Genomic DNA, 21,821 nt, shown 5'->3' on the forward strand with positions numbered 1-21,821 from the left:
AGAGCATTTCTGGAGGAGGTACCAGCAGAGATCACTTTAATATTTTTTTGTTTAAATATTAATTTTTTTCATCCAACCTATGGCTGCTTGTAAAATACTAATGTAATAACTCAAAGAAATTTAGAAAAAATTCAAATTGTACAACAAAACAATAAAAATGCCAGTTTGCATGTCAAATGAAACACGCTCCTTTGTAGGGGCACACTTTTTTTTAATCGATGTGTATTTCACTTATTTGAATATGAAAATGTCCCAATTTATCCCAAATCATATAGAAATCATAAATTGCAATAATACATCATTTACAAAAATATTAATATTCATTAAAATGTACCTGGCCTAATACCTGAAAAAATCTATGTACAAAAATTATGTGCTCTGACAATTAGACCCAACTTGGTGTGAATTTTTTTTTCCCCCTCCCCACATAGACAGACATGCTGCGATCTCTTTCCATTACTCGGCCAACAGTCAACACTGATGATCTCCTCAAGGTCAAGAAGTTTACAGAAGACTTTGGGATGGAGGGCTGAGCAAGCGCCACCAGCCCTACCTCACCTCTTTACCTGACCTTAAGTAGGTCAACTGTTCCCCAAAACACCTCTGCCATTCTGATCATTTCAAGACCCTCACTGCAAATATGTCATTGATTGAGCAGTCAAACATTGGAAAACATTGGATTTCACTTTTTTATGGCATGCTCTTATAACAGCCTTCCTAACAGATTAAAGTGGTTTTATTTTTTGGCTGTGTGAAGGGTGAGAGGGGTTGTTGCTCTTTCTACTCAATAATTTACATTCAATTGTAACAGTATTTTATCTCACCTAATTATTAGTGCAGAATTAACTGTTGAGTCATGGTGGACAATGTAGTGTCTGGTCCATCCTTTCTTGGTGAAAACACGTCATGTCACAGTACTGGACTAAATGCAAAATGCACAAATGGAAATGTTTTCAACTTCATTTATTCTGTTGTCAGCCACCATGAATTGACTGATTTAAGATTTAACCTTTGCTGTTACAAGCAACATTTGGCCAAGGATACAAGATTAGAAGAGAAACTATTCTTAAGTGTTAATGTACTTATATGGAGGTCTAAATAATGGTCGTTATAACTGGTCATGTGAACATCACTAATTTATGGGGAATTAATAAAGATTTATATCAATGACGTGGACATCTTTTGTGATTGTTGTGTTGAGGTTGGCAAAATTGGTGTGCAGATTTAAGCCAATTGGGTCCAAAAGTCACGTGTTCAATGCTTGTCATTGGGAAACACCTAACATTCAGAGCTTTCCAATGAAACCAAATTTCTTTTGCAGTAATCTAATTACTTCAATTAGATTGGGGAATTTCAAAATGAATGTGATTGGACTACATTTTTTCCTGGTAGTCAGGAGGTTAATGTGAACTTCTTGTATTACAGAAACAAAAAGAAACTGTCTGGAACGATAGGTGCATAGGTAACATCACATTCACAAAGGGGTCCTCAGCTTTCACCCAACCAGCCAATATGTGCTTTGTGGACTTGGAGGTGTTTGACTGTGTCACCAGGGCAGTCCACAATGCCAAAAAAAGAGCCAAGCATTATATCCATCATTATTATAATAACAACTCCTCTAATTTACAGTAACAAATTTCTCTGAGGGACTGGCACTGGTGGCTCGTGGACTGGTATCAGTCCCCGGCCCGGTGTTTGGGGAACCCTGTTGTAATGGATACAAGGGTAAAACACATCGAGCACACCTTCAGAGAGTCACAAATGACACCATCTGATCTAGAAATAAACCACTTGGTAAATTAATTTGGCATTGCTTTATTACTATTATTATTATTATTATTTACTCTGTATTTAGCAATTTGGTCAATAAGCTTCCAAGTGTTTATACTTTACAAATCCGTAGCCATATTTATGCCTTCATCGACCAGTTATCTTGTTTATCATAACTCAAATTACATTTTAAGAGATAGCAAGGCATGTGATCTTACAGATCTGGGCACCTGGAAGGGGTCAGAAGGGGGCAATACGCGACTATCCTCTAACACTTGACTTCTAGGAGTGAAGTGCTAAAGTAGTTGTGTATTCCCCTTCAATTCAAATAATTAAAAGGCCTATGACATAAGGTAAAAATGTACCAAACATTGGACCACCACATTATTTGAGAAGGGTTCGGCATTATATATATACAAGTAAAATGTCAGTGTCTTTACAGACATGATTTGAGTTACAATGCAAACAAGATAAATGATGATAGTGTGTATATAGAGTGCCCTGCAAAAGTATTCGGCCCCCATGAACTTTTAAACCTTTCCCCACATTTCGGGTGACAAAGATATAAAAACATTTTTTTGCCTCGAATCAACAACAAGCACACAGATAACACAATCATGAAGTGGGACAATATCTTGGATATTTTAAACTTTTTTAACAAACTGAAAAGTGGTGGTGTGCAACATTATTCAACCCCTTTACTTTCGTGACCAGGCATTTCATCGACAGACGCTTCGTCCCCGGACGGTTCGTCACCGGACTCGTGAACAATTTTTTTTTTTTTTTTTAAAAGGTAATGAATAAAATTATTATTATTATTTTTTTTTTTTAAAAAGATGACAAAGGAATTCACAGATGGGAGTTTTTATTTGTCTTTGTTAAAGAAAATAAACCGGCAAAAACTCACTCGACAACACATGAACAATTGGGCGTGTGCACGTATAATTGTGCTCATCTCTAAACATTACGCATGAAACGGTTCCTGCGTTGAGCGCTCTGATAGGTCTGAAAATACAACTTCAGGAGCAGGTTAAGAAAGAGTGAGATCAATTTAAATAGGAAATAGGTTTATTACCGGACTGCAGGATGGTTGGAGAATGCTCCGACAGCCGTGAACCTCTCACAGCCTGCCTTCTTCGCAATTCTCTCTGACTGAACACTAGGTCAGTCTTTATATAGGAACTCAGGTTAATATTTCTAAAAAAGTGATGTATTTCTGAAACAGTGATGCATGACAGAATTTATGTAAACAAAACTTTGGGCTAATATGGTTAGAGATTAGCAGGTTTAAGTTGTATGCAAACATGATATTTTTATAGCTCACACAAACTGTCGCAGCCTATCTTATGCTGCGCGTTTCAAACAAACAGTTCCAAAGCGAGTTGGCCATATTCCACAATACAAGGAAACAATTGCAAGGCCAGCTAGTTAGCTATCTTACACTTCGTGATGCGAACAAACAATTGCAAGGCCAGCTAGTTGGCTTCTCCTACATTCCACTGTCCTAACAAACAATTGTAAAACCAGTTTGGCCACATTGGCTGGACATGAACAAACAATTATTAAACCAGTTGGCAGGTCTACCCCAATACGCTCCACGTTTGGAAAGACCCCAAAAAGAATCAATGTGAAATTCACAGATGGGAGTTTTTATTTTCTAAAGATGATTTTGTAAAGATGTGCTCGATGCGCTATTTGACTTTGTAAGCTCACCACCTATTTCATGCACATGAAATAAATACCCCGTGCGCATGCATGTGACATCTAGCGCTCTGTACAAAACACTGCACCATTTGAGTTTTAGTATGAATGGTCCACCCATTTTTTGCTAAATCTTGCTGCGTTTCATATGGCTCTCTGGCTGACAAGCAGTATGTTTGTTGCGATGGTGAGGGAAGGTTGGCATCAGCTCAGGCTCACAAGCTGCACAACACAGAGGAAGAAATAACATTCAGATTAAAATTAGTAGACCGTAAGGAACAATTGCATTTAGCAACAGTTTACTCACGTTGAGGTTTCTCCTTGAAGTAGGAGCTCTCCAAACAATCATTGGCATTTGCTCTGGGTAAACACAAGACTTTAATCCAACATGTGAAAAAGAACTGAAGGTAAGTACAACACTACTCGTTGGTGGTTCAACATACTTGAAAGTCCTGTAAAATGGATAATCATTACATGCATTTATTTTCTGAACCTCACAAGGGTTGCTGGGGGGTGCTGGAGCCGATCACAACTGACTGCGGGCCGGAGGCACCCTGAATTGGTGGCCAGCCAATTGCGGGGGACAAGTAGACGGACAACCATTCACACTCATTCATGGACAATTTAGAGTTTTGAACCAGCCTACCCTGCATGTTTTTAGAATGTTGGAGAAAAAACGGAGTAGCCGGACAAAACCCACCATGAATGTGCAAAGACACTTAATTCTAGTTTTTTAAAAGGTGTGTTTTACTAAGTCAGATGCTTCGAGGCATTGCATTCTCCCCAGGCTTTCGTGAGTTTTCTCTGGGTACCCTGGTTTCCTCACAAATTCCAAAAACTGCAGGCTGTCTGAGAACTCTAAATTGCCCCTAGGTATGGGTGTGATCATGAAGTTTCCTCTGTCTGCTTGTGCCCTCCGATTTAGGGTGTCTCCCACCTGGTGCCCGTAGTTAGCTGGGATAAACTCCAGCACCAGACTCTATTATCTCATCTCATTTTCTGGACCGCTTTATTCTCATTAGAATCACGGAGGATGCTGGAGCCAATCCCATCTGTCTCCGAGGCAGGGGACAACCCGGTAGCCAGCCAATCCTAAGGCACAAGGAGACCGACAACCATGCACACTCACACCCAAACCTAGGGGCAATTTAGAGTGATCAATCAGCCAACCATGCATGTTTTTGGAATGTGGGAAGGAAACCGAAGTACCCAGAGGAAACCGATGCAGGCCCATTCAATCAAATTTGAACCTGGACCCCGGATCGGTGAGGCCGACACACTAACCGACTCTATTATTGGATAATTTAAACTTTGTTAAACTTTCTGAACAAATAAAATCTGAAAAGTGTGGTGTGCAATATTATTCGGCCTTCTTGCATTAATACTTCGTAGCGCCACCTTTTGCTGCAATTACAGCTGCAAATCATTTGGGGTATATCTATCAGTTTTGCACATTGAAAAACTGAAAGTCTTGCTCATTCGTCATTGGAAAAACACTGATGATCTCCTCAAGGTCAAGAAGTTTACAGAAGACTTTGGGATGGAGGGCTGAGCAAGCGCCACCAGCCCTACCTCACCTCTTTACCTGACCTTAAGTAGGTCAACTGTTCCCCAAAACACCTCTGCCATTCTGATCATTTCAAGACCCTCACTGCAAATATGTCATTGATTGAGCAGTCAAACATTGGAAAACATTGGATTTCACTTTTTTATGGCATGCTCTTATAACAGCCTTCCTAACAGATTAAAGTGGTTTTATTTTTTGGCTGTGTGAAGGGTGAGAGGGGTTGTTGCTCTTTCTACTCAATAATTTACATTCAATTGTAACAGTATTTTATCTCACCTAATTATTAGTGCAGAATTAACTGTTGAGTCATGGTGGACAATGTAGTGTCTGGTCCATCCTTTCTTGGTGAAAACACGTCATGTCACAGTACTGGACTAAATGCAAAATGCACAAATGGAAATCTTTTCAACTTCATTTATTCTGTTGTCAGCCACCATGAATTGACTGATTTAAGATTTAACCTTTGCTGTTACAAGCAACATTTGGCCAAGGATACAAGATTAGAAGAGAAACTATTCTTAAGTGTTAATGTACTTATATGGAGGTCTAAATAATGGTCGTTATAACTGGTCATGTGAACATCACTAATTTATGGGGAATTAATAAAGATTTATATCAATGACGTGGACATCTTTTGTGATTGTTGTGTTGAGGTTGGCAAAATTGGTGTGCAGATTTAAGCCAATTGGGTCCAAAAGTCACGTGTTCAATGCTTGTCATTGGGAAACACCTAACATTCAGAGCTTTCCAATGAAACCAAATTTCTTTTGCAGTAATCTAATTACTTCAATTAGATTGGGGAATTTCAAAATGAATGTGATTGGACTACATTTTTTCCTGGTAGTCAGGAGGTTAATGTGAACTTCTTGTATTACAGAAACAAAAAGAAACTGTCTGGAACGATAGGTGCATAGGTAACATCACATTCACAAAGGGGTCCTCAGCTTTCACCCAACCAGCCAATATGTGCTTTGTGGACTTGGAGGTGTTTGACTGTGTCACCAGGGCAGTCCACAATGCCAAAAAAAGAGCCAAGCATTATATCCATCATTATTATAATAACAACTCCTCTAATTTACAGTAACAAATTTCTCTGAGGGACTGGCACTGGTGGCTCGTGGACTGGTATCAGTCCCCGGCCCGGTGTTTGGGGAACCCTGTTGTAATGGATACAAGGGTAAAACACATCGAGCACACCTTCAGAGAGTCACAAATGACACCATCTGATCTAGAAATAAACCACTTGGTAAATTAATTTGGCATTGCTTTATTACTATTATTATTATTATTATTATTTACTCTGTATTTAGCAATTTGGTCAATAAGCTTCCAAGTGTTTATACTTTACAAATCCGTAGCCATATTTATGCCTTCATCGACCAGTTATCTTGTTTATCATAACTCAAATTACATTTTAAGAGATAGCAAGGCATGTGATCTTACAGATCTGGGCACCTGGAAGGGGTCAGAAGGGGGCAATACGCGACTATCCTCTAACACTTGACTTCTAGGAGTGAAGTGCTAAAGTAGTTGTGTATTCCCCTTCAATTCAAATAATTAAAAGGCCTATGACATAAGGTAAAAATGTACCAAACATTGGACCACCACATTATTTGAGAAGGGTTCGGCATTATATATATACAAGTAAAATGTCAGTGTCTTTACAGACATGATTTGAGTTACAATGCAAACAAGATAAATTATGATAGTGTGTATATAGAGTGCCCTGCAAAAGTATTCGGCCCCCATGAACTTTTAAACCTTTCCCCACATTTCGGGTGACAAAGATATAAAAACATTTTTTTGCCTCGAATCAACAACAAGCACACAGATAACACAATCATGAAGTGGGACAATATCTTGGATATTTTAAACTTTTTTAACAAACTGAAAAGTGGTGGTGTGCAACATTATTCAACCCCTTTACTTTCGTGACCAGGCATTTCATCGACAGACGCTTCGTCCCCGGACGGTTCGTCACCGGACTCGTGAACAATTTTTTTTTTTTTTTTTTTAAAAGGTAATGAATAAAATTATTATTATTATTTTTTTTTTTTAAAAAGATGACAAAGGAATTCACAGATGGGAGTTTTTATTTGTCTTTGTTAAAGAAAATAAACCGGCAAAAACTCACTCGACAACACATGAACAATTGGGCGTGTGCACGTATAATTGTGCTCATCTCTAAACATTACGCATGAAACGGTTCCTGCGTTGAGCGCTCTGATAGGTCTGAAAATACAACTTCAGGAGCAGGTTAAGAAAGAGTGAGATCAATTTAAATAGGAAATAGGTTTATTACCGGACTGCATTCTCTCTGACTGAACACTAGGTCAGTCTTTATATAGGAACTCAGGTTAATATTTCTAAAAAAGTGATGTATTTCTGAAACAGTGATGCATGACAGAATTTATGTAAACAAAACTTTGGGCTAATATGGTTAGAGATTAGCAGGTTTAAGTTGTATGCAAACATGATATTTTTATAGCTCACACAAACTGTCGCAGCCTATCTTATGCTGCGCGTTTCAAACAAACAGTTCCAAAGCGAGTTGGCCATATTCCACAATACAAGGAAACAATTGCAAGGCCAGCTAGTTAGCTATCTTACACTTCGTGATGCGAACAAACAATTGCAAGGCCAGCTAGTTGGCTTCTCCTACATTCCACTGTCCTAACAAACAATTGTAAAACCAGTTTGGCCACATTGGCTGGACATGAACAAACAATTATTAAACCAGTTGGCAGGTCTACCCCAATACGCTCCACGTTTGGAAAGACCCCAAAAAGAATCAATGTGAAATTCACAGATGGGAGTTTTTATTTTCTAAAGATGATTTTGTAAAGATGTGCTCGATGCGCTATTTGACTTTGTAAGCTCACCACCTATTTCATGCACATGAAATAAATACCCCGTGCGCATGCATGTGACATCTAGCGCTCTGTACAAAACACTGCACCATTTGAGTTTTAGTATGAATGGTCCACCCATTTTTTGCTAAATCTTGCTGCGTTTCATATGGCTCTCTGGCTGACAAGCAGTATGTTTGTTGCGATGGTGAGGGAAGGTTGGCATCAGCTCAGGCTCACAAGCTGCACAACACAGAGGAAGAAATAACATTCAGATTAAAATTAGTAGACCGTAAGGAACAATTGCATTTAGCAACAGTTTACTCACGTTGAGGTTTCTCCTTGAAGTAGGAGCTCTCCAAACAATCATTGGCATTTGCTCTGGGTAAACACAAGACTTTAATCCAACATGTGAAAAAGAACTGAAGGTAAGTACAACACTACTCGTTGGTGGTTCAACATACTTGAAAGTCGTGTAAAATGGATAATCATTACATGCATTTATTTTCTGAACCTCACAAGGGTTGCTGGGGGGTGCTGGAGCCGATCACAACTGACTGCGGGCCGGAGGCACCCTGAATTGGTGGCCAGCCAATTGCGGGGGACAAGTAGACGGACAACCATTCACACTCATTCATGGACAATTTAGAGTTTTGAACCAGCCTACCCTGCATGTTTTTAGAATGTTGGAGAAAAAACGGAGTAGCCGGACAAAACCCACCATGAATGTGCAAAGACACTTAATTCTAGTTTTTTAAAAGGTGTGTTTTACTAAGTCAGATGCTTCGAGGCATTGCATTCTCCCCAGGCTTTCGTGAGTTTTCTCTGGGTACCCTGGTTTCCTCACAAATTCCAAAAACTGCAGGCTGTCTGAGAACTCTAAATTGCCCCTAGGTATGGGTGTGATCATGAAGTTTCCTCTGTCTGCTTGTGCCCTCCGATTTAGGGTGTCTCCCACCTGGTGCCCGTAGTTAGCTGGGATAAACTCCAGCACCAGACTCTATTATCTCATCTCATTTTCTGGACCGCTTTATTCTCATTAGAATCACGGAGGATGCTGGAGCCAATCCCATCTGTCTCCGAGGCAGGGGACAACCCGGTAGCCAGCCAATCCTAAGGCACAAGGAGACCGACAACCATGCACACTCACACCCAAACCTAGGGGCAATTTAGAGTGATCAATCAGCCAACCATGCATGTTTTTGGAATGTGGGAAGGAAACCGAAGTACCCAGAGGAAACCGATGCAGGCCCATTCAATCAAATTTGAACCTGGACCCCGGATCGGTGAGGCCGACACACTAACCGACTCTATTATTGGATAATTTAAACTTTGTTAAACTTTCTGAACAAATAAAATCTGAAAAGTGTGGTGTGCAATATTATTCGGCCTTCTTGCATTAATACTTCGTAGCGCCACCTTTTGCTGCAATTACAGCTGCAAATCATTTGGGGTATATCTATCAGTTTTGCACATTGAAAAACTGAAAGTCTTGCTCATTCGTCATTGGAAAAACACTGATGATCTCCTCAAGGTCAAGAAGTTTACAGAAGACTTTGGGATGGAGGGCTGAGCAAGCGCCACCAGCCCTACCTCACCTCTTTACCTGACCTTAAGTAGGTCAACTGTTCCCCAAAACACCTCTGCCATTCTGATCATTTCAAGACCCTCACTGCAAATATGTCATTGATTGAGCAGTCAAACATTGGAAAACATTGGATTTCACTTTTTTATGGCATGCTCTTATAACAGCCTTCCTAACAGATTAAAGTGGTTTTATTTTTTGGCTGTGTGAAGGGTGAGAGGGGTTGTTGCTCTTTCTACTCAATAATTTACATTCAATTGTAACAGTATTTTATCTCACCTAATTATTAGTGCAGAATTAACTGTTGAGTCATGGTGGACAATGTAGTGTCTGGTCCATCCTTTCTTGGTGAAAACACGTCATGTCACAGTACTGGACTAAATGCAAAATGCACAAATGGAAATCTTTTCAACTTCATTTATTCTGTTGTCAGCCACCATGAATTGACTGATTTAAGATTTAACCTTTGCTGTTACAAGCAACATTTGGCCAAGGATACAAGATTAGAAGAGAAACTATTCTTAAGTGTTATTGCACTTATATGGAGGTCTAAATAATGGTCATTATAACTGGTCATGTGAACATCACTAATTTATGGGGAATTAAGGGTTGAGGGTTGTTAACAACAGTATTTTACTTCCAAGCTAACTATTTATTCATCTTAATTTGACTTTACAGCATTGTTAAATTCACTAGAGCAGGGGCGGGCAAACGTTTCGGTCTGGGGCCACAATGACTTTAAAAATTTGACAGATTGGCCGCACAAGATACATAAAAAACTGCATCCGTTAACAGTACATATGAAACAAACAGAAAAAAAGGACTTAAGAGTTAACATACTCATCACTCATCATTAAAGTAAAAAGTATTAAGTACAAAGTAAAGTAAAAAGGAATGTATTATGAAATATTAAAATGTAATTTATAAAAAGATAGAGGGGGCTGTAAAACACGAAAAACAATAAAGACTGGACAGAGCTACTGCCACTGGCGTCGGCATGCTGGAACAAAAACTATTTGGACAACGTCGGCGGGCCGGATTAAAAAGCCTAAGGGCCTTACATGGCCCGCGGGCCGTAGTTTGCCCATGTCTGGGCTAACACCACAATGTTTGAAAGTGCAAATGGTGTGTTCAGGATGATGAGCTGTGTTGCTTTTACACCAAACATTTCGTTTTGCAGCGTGGCCAAAAAGTTTGACTTTGGTTTAATCTGACCAGAGCACCTTATTCCACATGTTGGGTTTGCCTCCCAGTGTCCGGATATTATGTCATATTACTGTAATACATTTGCTTGCAATGGAGAAATGCTTTGCTCTATTATTAAACTTACCTTGCTCATCATTATTAGGTTTAATTGTATTGTACAGGAATACCTTGACATACAAGTGCCCCGCCATACGAGCAATTTGAGATATGAGACAAATTTTGATATACAAGAATACAGCTCATGTGACAGGCTGCTTATGAGAACATCTCGCCGCAACTCCCTCGTTCATGTAAATGTCTCTTGAGCACTCTCTTCACTCTTCGTTTTTTTTCCCCGTTAGTCAGTGCAGAATGGTCGAGAGGAGTATACTACTTTCTGTTGTCAAGTGTTCGTGAGTTATGCTATTGTAAGAACATTTGTGTGCGTCATTTTCCGAATGTTTTTGAAGGGAAGACAAAAGCAAACAATCCATGATATGTTCTTTTTAAAAACTGCAGCTGAAAGTCAGGGTGAAGGTGGGGCAAAAAAAGCCAACCCGGCTGGGAGAAGAAAGGTATAAAAATTCAAAACAAAATTAGAATAAAGTTTAGTGTAAAGTTAGATTAAATTTATTTTTGTGTGTGTCTGTATCATAATCCAAGTTCATTTAAATTTCTTTGTTGCGAGCGCGTTGCCATGCAAAAAGTCTCTTTCTCTGTCCTCTCTCTGCCCTCCGCAAAATCCATCTAATTTTAGTACTATTAAACATCAAACCACTAGTTATTTATTAATTTGTTCATATATGGCGAATTAGAACAAATAAAAATGTTTTCCATTCCAATATATTGTTTTTTGGTGTTTTTTCAGCGGGTTGGAACAAATTAATTTGATTTTAGTTCATTTCTATGGGAAACGATGAGCTCATTCCCGGACCGTTACGCATTAAGCTCGGATTGCAAGGTACTATTGTATGATTGCTTGAAACGAAGAAAAATCTTGGCTCTTCATAACCTTAGTTAGTCTAAACAAAGATCCAGAACGCCTCACAGTGCTGCGAATCTGATCTGGGAACTGCACCTGCGTCCACCACAGGATCCACAAGACTTCCAGACCTTAATTAGTTTTGAGTATTGACATCTCACTTCTGTTTTCACACCTCCCCTGAGAGTTGAGACATATATAGTGATCAGGGTCATCAAATGTAATAATATACTGAAAACATTTGTAAGGTCAGAACGGGGTTGGGATGTTGCCTCAATGGCCGTTCTCATTGCAAGTGAAAATTCCAGAAGACTGTCTTTCCTTATTTTTGCGTTCATTTGGGGAATGCCTTTTCATTAACCTATCAAAAATATTTGTCCTTCGAACCTGGCAATCAATATGACGGAAGAAATCCAGGGGCAGAGTCAACATCTGGGGAAGACCGTGGCCACGGTATTTAAGACATTTTTAACGGGCCGGACCTGTGCTCTGCACCTGGGTACCAAAGGTTGACAACTTATCCAAAAAGAGTTGACATTTTGGAGTCCATGTGTCCATTCGTGAGAAGTTTCCAAATGTGTGAGTTCAATTAATCGATCATAAATATAAATTCATTAAAGCATATTGAATGGGCGACTCGGGCGAATCATTCATATGAAGGTCCATTTGTGAGGGGATTGCGAATGGGTGAGATCGCGTCCGGGGGACGGTAAAACCCTGTAACTACCAGTCACTAATAGGTGAAGAGACAGATTATAGTCGATGCAACTGATAAAAGGGCGTCGGGGTCCTACCGGATTGGTAAATTCTAAGCGTATGATTGTGTTGCGTGTGTGATAATAGCCTAGGGCAGGGGTAGGCAAGCCCAGTCCTCTAGAGCCCCTATCCAGTCAGTTTCCCATGTCTCCCTCCACCAACACGCCTGGATCAATTAATCGGGATTGGCATGAAGTTTCTGGACATCTTGCTGATGAGTTTATCATTTGATTCAGGATTGGTAGAGCAGGGATATATGGAAAACAGACTGGATGGGGGCTGTTGGGGACCAGACTTGGCCACCCCTGGCCTAGGGAAAAACAAACAAAGAAGGAAATATAATTAAAAAAAAACGGGGAAATTACTGCCCTGATTGATGGGGGCTATTGATGCAAACCCAAAACAGCATGTAGTGAGTAAGATTGAAAATTTGACAAAAATCAAAGCGCTTAACACCTCAATAAAATGAGGAAAAGGTATACGAGCAGGAAAAAGTAAATTCAGCACAAAAGAGTTTTAAAAAAGAAAATAGATAAAGGTAGTTATTTAGACAAACAAGGAAAACTGGGTGTTCTAATAGAGAAAAGAGTAGGACATAACTTAATGTCTTGTCTTAATCTATAAATATTACAATTTTTGTGAGTGCGTGTATGAAATGGAGACAAGATTTTAAGTCCGATTTGAATGGGGTTTTCACCAAAAGTTGGCAAATGTATGTCTCTAGGGATGCATAGCGGACTATTGTTAAATATGGACCCCAGTTTTTCAGAAAACTGATATTTCTACGAGAGTGTTGAATTTTTTTTGTTTTTGGAAAAGTGCAACTTTGGGCCATTTTTTGTTAGTTGCAAAAAATTCAGGTCCACTCACACCCATACATAGGGGCAATTTAGAGCGTTCAATCAACCTACCATGCATGTTTTTGGAATGTGGGAGGAAACTGCAATACACAGAGGAAATCCATGCAAACTTCACGCAGGTGGACGTGACTTGGAACCCAGGACCCCATAGCTGTGAGGCCGATGCGCTAACCACTCGGACCACCGGGCCGCCCTCAATTTGGACGTATTCCTCAAAATTAGTTGCGCTCAAATTTTTTTGCTCAAAGATCTACTTTTCAGGGAGCCAACTTTACGCGATCTACCCTTTCCGGGCCAATGACAAAGCTCGGCAGTTACTATGTCTTCTGATACCAGTAAAAACCCTATGTAGTTTAGGAAGGTATTAACCATGATTGGACACGCGATGGCGCTTTTTCCCAGCTGAAGTCCCATATCAAATTTGATTTATTTTGATGCTTTGGCTTGATTGAATTGAACTGCTGAATTGCTCCTCACATGATAACTGTACATTTTGCTTGTTTGATTTGAATTACTGAACTTCCTCTGTATCATACCTGTACATAATTATACAGACGCTCCCCTACTTACGAACGAGTTAGGTTCCGAGCGCTTGATCATAAGTTGAAAGTGTTCATGAGTGGAAATTGTTCAAATTGAAGTTGATTCAGTGCTATATTTTGTATTATAGTTTATGTTTAAGGCCTATATAAGTATATTGAAGGTTTATATAAGTGCCTTTGTATGTTTAAGGTTTGTATAGGTAATCAGCATTGGTTTGTACTGAAAAAATCATTTAATAAAATGGAGAGAATACATACAGTACTGTATACATACATTACAGAGATGGAAAGAGAGATTTACGAGAAACTGGTCGAAAGAAGCTACCTAATGATGATTGCACAGGTTTCTTTTTTTTCATCATAAACGATGCGGTATGGCATCATTCAATTGATTTGCAACCTTTGTGCAACGTTCAATATTTGGGTCCTGCTGCTCGATCTTTCTGTTTATAAATGGTACTGACAGTCGAACGATTCAAGTTGTAGTATTCCCGTGCAACAGTCACCACTTTCTCACGCGCATCAAGCATCTTTATTATTGCCACTTTCGTTTCAAATGAAATGGCTTGCCTCTTCCTTTGCACCTCCCCCACTAGAAGCCATTCGCTTTTCACCAACCATATTGAATAATGGATGCACGAGATATGATGAAATATAATGAAAAAGGTTCTTTGCGCACTGGAGATACGTTCACGCACTTCCGCACTGCAACGAACTGGGTGAGCTGAGCTCTCATAGCACCAGGAGTTGGTATTAGCGGCGAAAAGAAGCACTACTCTGGAAAAAGGCGCGCAATACAAAATCAAACTTGTGAACATTTTTCGACATAAACGCAATGTGCAGACATGTTCGTATGTACTATTTGTTCGTAAGTTGAATGTTCATAAGTAGGGGAGCGTCTGTATACACGTTTGCTGTGCTGTGTGTAACTGAAATGTTCTTTTCATATTTAACCCATTTTTCAACAGAGAATTTTAATAGCACAACTGTCTTTTGGTTCTATACAAGCAGGGGGGCCCGGTAAAGCCGAGCCCCCCCTGCTTGTTGGTTATAAGTGCAGTCAAACTTGGGTGTGACAGTTGTATGTCTTGATTTTTTTCTGTCCTTTTTTTCTGTCTCCCAATGTTCTCATGGCTGTCATCTATTTTGTATGTAGTGTGATTTGTTCCTATAAAACTTGGTCAGTAGTTTTTTCCCCACTCACTATTGTTTTCTCCTTTATCTGCCCAAGTCTGTGCGTTATGGGAAAAGTATGAAAAATTACTAGACAAAGGAGTGAAATGTATAACGGAAGAGCATTGTCATAACAGCAGATAAACCCACACAAAGTGTTGTGTTTGCTGGGTTATACTATGTTTAGGACTGTGGAGTGTGTCCAGGCAATGTATTGATTTGCATCTAGTGGAATGTTGTTATGATTTTTTTAAGGTTTCTAGATGTTAATTCAGTGGGTTGATCATGATTTAAGTCTGATAAAATCCTTTTGATGGGATTGTTTGATCTGTGCTCCACATAAACCCCAGGGCAATACAGCCGTACCTCGTGATGCGACGGCTCGTCATACGACATGCTCGTCTTACGACGGAAATTTCGATCAATTATTTTCTCGCGACACAATTACAGATGTGTTTCGATCAAGAAACGCGCATGCACGGGCAAAAAGAGGGCTTTCTGGGTAATGAAGTATACTTGTGCACACAACGCCGATAGGCAATTGCACTCTTTCTCAGAATAAAACTTCAATGCCCACAATCAATAGTAAGCTCAGCTGTTGCATTTCCTGTTATTATTATCAAATACGAGGATTATTATATTACTTCTCGTTCGCTGCTCATAAGAACATCAGCGGTATACTGGCTCGCAATTCCTTTGTTTTAATATTTCTGGTCGCAACTCTCTCTCATAGTCGCCGTTCAAAGCGGTTGCGACCAGAGATATTACAAGCGGGGAGTTGTGGGCCAGAGGCACTTTTGTTCTAATGAGTAGCGGAGCGATTGCTAATTCTACATGACTACTTCTCGTTGGCAAGTGGTCGTGCGTTATCCTATTGTGAGGACATTTGTGTGCATCATTTTCAGAATATTTTGAAGGGAATACATAGTACAACAGCAAACAGTCCATCGATAGCGAACGTGAGGGTAGAGGCGTGGCAAACAACTAATTAGAATTCAGTTTTGTGTTAAGTTACATTAAACGTATGTTTGAGTGTCTGTATATATTAATCCAAGTGAATTTAAATTTGTTTGTTTTGGTTACCAGAGCGTTGTCGTGGAAAGAAAAAAGCTAATTTTTCCCTCACCTTTCTCCTCAAACGTTTCAACTAAGATAACATTCTTACAGTATGAAAAGTGGATCCAGATCCCCCTCTTGGCTATTTTCAGGTCTTCTGGTTGGTCAGGAACACTTGGAATGGACCTTCCCACTTTGGGTCGTGCCAGTGTTTCTTCTTGGTGCTCCAGATGAGCATCCAGTCTCCTGGCACTACTGTTGGTCCGTTACCTTTTAGATAGCACAATCTCCTTCTGCTAACCTAAATGTGATGCGTTTCCTTAAAGATTTCCCAATATATCGTATTTATTTGAGTAGAAAGTCACATAATTTGTGACTAAATGTTTTTTTTTCTTCACTTTTTCTCAGCTCACACCAAGGATTGCGCAAGTACGAGAGAGCCCCGGATGGGCGAGAAAGAGCGAGTGCGAGAGAGCAATAGCGAGAGAGCGATTGCGAGAGAGCAAGTGCAAGAGAGCGAATGCTAGAGCGAGTGCAAGAGCGAGTGCGTGAGAGTGAGAAAGAGCGAGTGCGAGAGCGTCTGCGAGAGCAAGTGCGAGAGCGAGTGCAAAAGCGTGTGCGACTGCGAGTGCAAGAGCGAGTGCGGGAGGGCGAGAGCAAGCACGGAAGGGCGAGAAAGACCGAGTGCGAGAGAGCGAGTGCGGGAGGGCGAGAGCAAGCACGGAAGGGCGAGAAAGACCGAGTGCGACTGCGAGAGCGAGAGAGCGAGTGCGAGTGCAAGAGCGGGTGGAAGAGCGAGTGCAAGAGCGAGTGCGACTGCGAGAGCGAGAGTGAGCGCGGCAGGGCGAGAGCATGCGCGGGAGGGCGAGAGCGAGCGCGGGAGGGCGCGCGCGGGAGAGCGAGAGCGGGAGGGCGAGAGCGGGAAGGCAAAAGCGAGCGCGGGAGTGAGAGGGAGCGAGAGAGAAAGAAAGAGAGAGATAAAAGAGAAAGAGAGAAAAGAGAGGGCGAGAGAGAGAAAAGAGAAAGAGATAGCAGGCAAGAGCGGGCGAGCAAGCGTGACAGCAAGCGAAAGGGAGAGAGCAAGAGAGCGAAAGAGAGAGAGCAAACGAGCGTAAAAGAAAGAAAGAAAAGAAAAGGGGAGAATTCACTTAGATCTTTTCCTGCGTGGGCTCGGTGTTGGCCATCTCATAATAGCTCATTTTGGCTGTTATTGTCCTTTTGCATTCATGCTCCGTGTTAGCTCCTCTACTGCTAACCATGCTAAAAACACGAACATAAATGTGTCATCAGCGCCCCCGTTCTTTGTGGCGGTCGAGTGGTGTAATTGCAGTTTAAAATGATTGAATTATCGGAGAAAAAAAGAGAAATGAGAAACAAAGGAAAGAAAGAGAAAAAATAAAGAATGAGCGAGAGCGAGCAATTATTTTTGTTGGCAAAAATTATTATTGTTTTATCGCCCAGCTCCAATTGTACATGTAGTGATATTTCCTCACATTGTGTGTTTTAGAATTTGGGATATCTTATAATAATTTCCACATGTTCACTAGAATATTCCATAATGGACTTGGGTTTTAGTAATATCTACAGGCAACATGTGCACGTTGACAATGTTATTAATATCTAAGGAAACATTACCTGTTGCCCTATAATACACAGTGCTTGGATAATGATGCAGAAGTTACTAAGAGTAAAATACTCTTGACAATTTGCATGTTTTCTGAGCTTGCATACTGTGTGGTGTGTACCTGCACTGTGGATTGTACATGAAAAGCAGGTTAAGCAGTCTGTGTCCAGCTTCAGACAACCACGTGAATTTATTCTTCAGGTTGTTGTAGGGCTGCTTCCTCAGAGTGTACTGCTCGATAAGGGGAAGATCAGAAAAACCCTGCGTAAAACACAACACATAATTTATCAGCTCGCATTTCATTTTTTTTATCCCACTGTCTGAAAACAATTCAGAACAAACTCTTGTTTCAGGTCATTGAGGGTTGAAGAAATGATTTAAATTTGCCTTGCTAACCAGAAAGAAAATAAAATATGTAATTATTTTGAGGTCAAAGGTTTCATTTGTATTATTTAGCATTCATTTGAACAATGCAGTTCAAAGGAATGGTACTTTGATGATTGCATATGGCTCGCAGATAAAACAAAATATTCTCACTTGTTTTAATCCATTCATCGGTTTTTCACTGTGTATGTCCTGTTCAGGGCTGCAGGGCCAATTGTCCATTATTTTAATTGGATGATACTGCCCTACGTTTGCCGTTGCTGGGTAAAACAGGTAAACGCCCCCTTTTGAATTAGTCCCTCTGCTCAGTAATTAGCTCAAAGCTAACCCTTCGACGAAGAAGATGGCGAAAAGAAAAAAAAGACGACGAGTATCGTACATTTTAGGATGAATGGACCGAAGAATTCGCCTCTGTGGAGAGAGCGGGTTCTGCGGTGTGTCTAATTTGCAATGACAAAATTACATCATTTCCATTGCATCATACACCAGGAGGCACTTTGTGCTCAGATGTGTGACAGGCAGTTTGGCGAAGTGATGTCGCTGGTCATTCGTGTGATCAACTTTATGGTTGCCCGAGCCTTAAATGATCGCCAGTTTAAAACACTGCTGGATGAAGTTGTAAATAACTATCCTGGTCTGCTTTTGCACAGCAATGTGCATTGGTGGTCAAGAGGCTTGCGGCTTGCCTGAACGAAATCCAGACTTTCCTTGAAATGAAAGGCGTCGGGCATTCTGAGCACCGAGTGGCTCCTCAAGTTTTACTATCTCGTAGCTCTGGCTGAACATGTGAACCAGCTCAACGTGAAACTGCAAGGCATTGGAAATACAGTGCTATCCCTTTAACAAGCTGCATTTGCTTTTGAAAACAAGCTGGAGCTTTTCATCACGGATCTTGAAACAGGTCGTTTACAACCTTTTGAAAAACTGAGCCAATTTAAAGATGCATGCACAGCAAGTGAGCCATTTCAAAACCTTGATGTCCACCAGCTAGCTGGCTGCACATCCAGTCTCCTACAGTCCTTCAAAGCATGCTTTGGAGAATTTCGTGAGCACACTCGTCTTTTTGAGTTCATCACCCCTCCAAAACGAGTGTTCACTGAACATAGCCGACCTGAATTCAATCCCTGGTGTCTCCGTCAGAGATTTTGAAGCAGAAGTGGCTGACATGAAGGCCTCAGACATGTGGGTGAATAAGTTCAAGTCACTGAATGAAGATTTGGAAAGAATCACACAACAGAAAGCGGAGTTGGCGAACAAGCACACGTAGACAGAAATGAAAAAACTCCAACCCGAAGACCAGCTGATTTTCAAAACTTGGAACGCGCTCTCTTTCACATACCACACACTGCAGCGTGTGAGTATTGCTGTATTGACCATGTTCGGATCTACGTATGCATGTGAGCAGTCATTCTCACATCTTAAAAACATCAAGTCACACCTACGATCACGTTTAAAGGATGAAAACCTCAACGCTTGCATGATGCTTAACCTCACCAAGTACCAACCCGACTACAAAGACATTAGCAAACCCATGCAGCACCAGAAGTCACATTAATGGTGAGTGTTATAACGACATTATTTAAAAGAATACATTCAGAGGCTTATTATATTGACATTTAGTTGATGTAACATTTTAAAATATATTATATGGCTCTCACTGAAATACATTTCCATTTTTCGCACAGTATTCTGCTGGAATTCTGATCCAATCCTCCTGAGAGAACTGTTCGCATAGGCCATTTTGGATCTTGCCACAATTTATTAATGGAAATCAGATGAGCTTTGTGATGGCAATGTCAAGAAATTGACTTTATTATCCTCGAGACACTTTTTTTTAACCATTTTTGGAAAATGCTTATGATCAATGTCCATTTTGGCAACGACCGATATATTAGGGTGTTGCCTTAACATCTCCATGTAAGGTTTTTTTTTCCTCTATGAGATCCAGGTCTTTTTTAACCAAAACAGCTCCACAACATATTTCCACCTTCTTGCTTTATATTTAGTGTGGCATTCTTAATCTACAGGTAGAGAACATGGCAAAATAACTCCGCTTTAGTTTCAGACCACTGAAACATCCAGGGATTGCAACAGGATAGCCTCATGCCCATTTGCACTCATGGTAGCGCTGTAGTGCACAAGAGCTCTTGCACCTGCGAAAGCATCACACCGCCTCACATAAGCATCGCTACAATACACTTAATGTATGTCAGGAATGTTTTCTTTTTAAAATGTTATGCTGGATTTGCTTTTTGCCTATTTCCCAATACCTCACTGGCCGATTCGCCAGCCCGTCCTGAAAACGGCATTTCCGGGCGGCCAACTTCCAGGCCAGCTCCAAATGGAGTAGCGAGCAGAATGAGCGTCCGACCAAATTTTTCAGCCCATTTTTCCAGCAATTTTTAATCTTGTGGCCGTGAGTAAGGCAATTGGAAGCAGCAAGTTTCGATGTCAAAGTAGTTAGTGAATCAAGATATGAGCCTGTCAGCTGCAGCTGTAGGTGAGTTTCTGATTTGTGTGACTTCGACCATGTTTTGTCACGTCACGCTTCTTGAGTTTTGAGTGTCCCTAACATAGTTTTATTTACATATTGTAACTATTGTGGAATGAGACCTTACCTGCCTGAGCGGGCAGTCTGTTCGAACCTCAATAATTGGAATCACGTAACGGAGCAGCGGGGAGAAGCGTTAAATGCTGGCTGCTCCGCACGCACACCGTATTGCGGGTCAACGGCTTTAAAAAGGTACGATTTTTTACCATTTCATTGGCCTTACGGTGTGTGTGTGGGTGGCTGTTGTTGATGATGTTGTTCTAAAAGGACCTGTGTTGAAGAAGACATGAGGCAAGGACCGACTCACACTAAGGCAAAGAAAAAGAGTAGGGTTTTATAAAAAAATAAAAATAAAATGGCTCGAGTCTTGCTGGTAAACAGCTGATTGGAATCTCATTGGAAAAAGGAAAAGAGCTTTTAAGGCAGTTTTTCACCTGTCGCCGTTATCCCGAGCCATTTGTCCCGTGGGAATCACTTTGTTCCGGAAGCTAATGAAAAATTTTAAATGGTTAGTTGAAGCCATAGACTGTTGATTAATTGTAACGTCTGTTTGAACATTATTTCAGGTTGAGCACCTCGGTAGAATTGAAGGTCACGTTCTCCGAATACACATCAGGAGGAAACGTAGTATCAATTCTGATTGTGACTAAAAAGAAACCGTGATTTCGAGTCAATATTTCTATTTGACATTTGGTTGGACACACCTATGAGCATTCAAACCAGCTTGTATTTGAAATAAGTCACAACAGTCTTAATGAGAACAGACCAATTAATTATATGCGTATTATTGAATATCATAAAAAAGTTTAGGTTTCCGTGTGTGTAAGTGCTATGCGCGCACGTCTGGGATAGTGAGTGTGTGTCAGTGCGCGATATGACTGCCGAGGAGCCAAGCAAAGAGAGGGAGCGGGGCAACGCACCCCTCCCTTAACGGAAGTTTTAGGCAGAGGAGAGGAGTGTTTTTTTTTTTTCTGTGACCACTGCTTTCTTTTGAACTGTATTTCTACTACTATTTCCACTATCCGGATTGATCCGCGGTCTGCGTTAGATCTTGATTTAGTGACATTCAACGACGCTAGCTTATTTTCTCTATTAACAAACCTAACATTTATTGTATTCATTGGTTTTTCAAGCTTTGCAGTCAGTATGCCGAAGGACCCAGCGCCTGAGCCCACATCTAGTGAAGACTCTTTTAAATGGCTGGACTTCGGCTATGCACCTGGGTACAGAAGGATG

At 40.6% G+C, this 21,821-nt stretch overlaps 2 protein-coding genes across 7 annotated transcripts in view; one reads left to right on the top strand and one right to left on the bottom strand.

Annotated features, from left to right (window-relative positions):
* The window catches only part of vps4a (vacuolar protein sorting 4 homolog A), a 62,033-nt gene extending 60,863 nt beyond the window's left edge, over positions 1-1,170 (top strand). For 3 of the 5 annotated variants that reach the window (XM_077711916.1, XM_077711911.1, XM_077711913.1), the window contains one exon: positions 436-1,170. In XM_077711916.1, the coding sequence (XP_077568042.1) occupies positions 436-570 (135 nt within the window). In that variant the 3' untranslated portion in view covers positions 571-1,170. Of the gene's footprint in view, positions 1-431 lie in introns of all 5 variants that reach the window. The other 2 variants (XM_077711914.1, XM_077711915.1) reach the window with 1 other exon arrangement.
* Positions 1,171-2,618: 1,448 nt separating this feature from the next.
* Positions 2,619-21,821, bottom strand: part of cdk10 (cyclin dependent kinase 10) — a 28,360-nt gene continuing 9,157 nt past the window's right edge. For both annotated transcript variants that reach the window (XM_077711917.1, XM_077711918.1), the window contains exons 4-7: positions 17,772-17,911; positions 8,216-8,268; positions 3,779-8,130; positions 2,619-3,693 (exon numbers count right to left, since the gene is read on the bottom strand). In XM_077711917.1, coding sequence (XP_077568043.1) covers positions 8,036-8,130; positions 8,216-8,268; positions 17,772-17,911 — 288 coding nt within the window. In that variant the 3' untranslated portion in view covers positions 2,619-3,693; positions 3,779-8,035. The remainder of the gene's footprint in view (positions 3,694-3,778; positions 8,131-8,215; positions 8,269-17,771; positions 17,912-21,821) is intronic.

The sequence above is a fragment of the Stigmatopora nigra genome, unplaced genomic scaffold (genome assembly GCF_051989575.1).
Source record: "Stigmatopora nigra isolate UIUO_SnigA unplaced genomic scaffold, RoL_Snig_1.1 HiC_scaffold_61, whole genome shotgun sequence".
NCBI lineage: Eukaryota > Metazoa > Chordata > Actinopteri > Syngnathiformes > Syngnathidae > Stigmatopora > Stigmatopora nigra.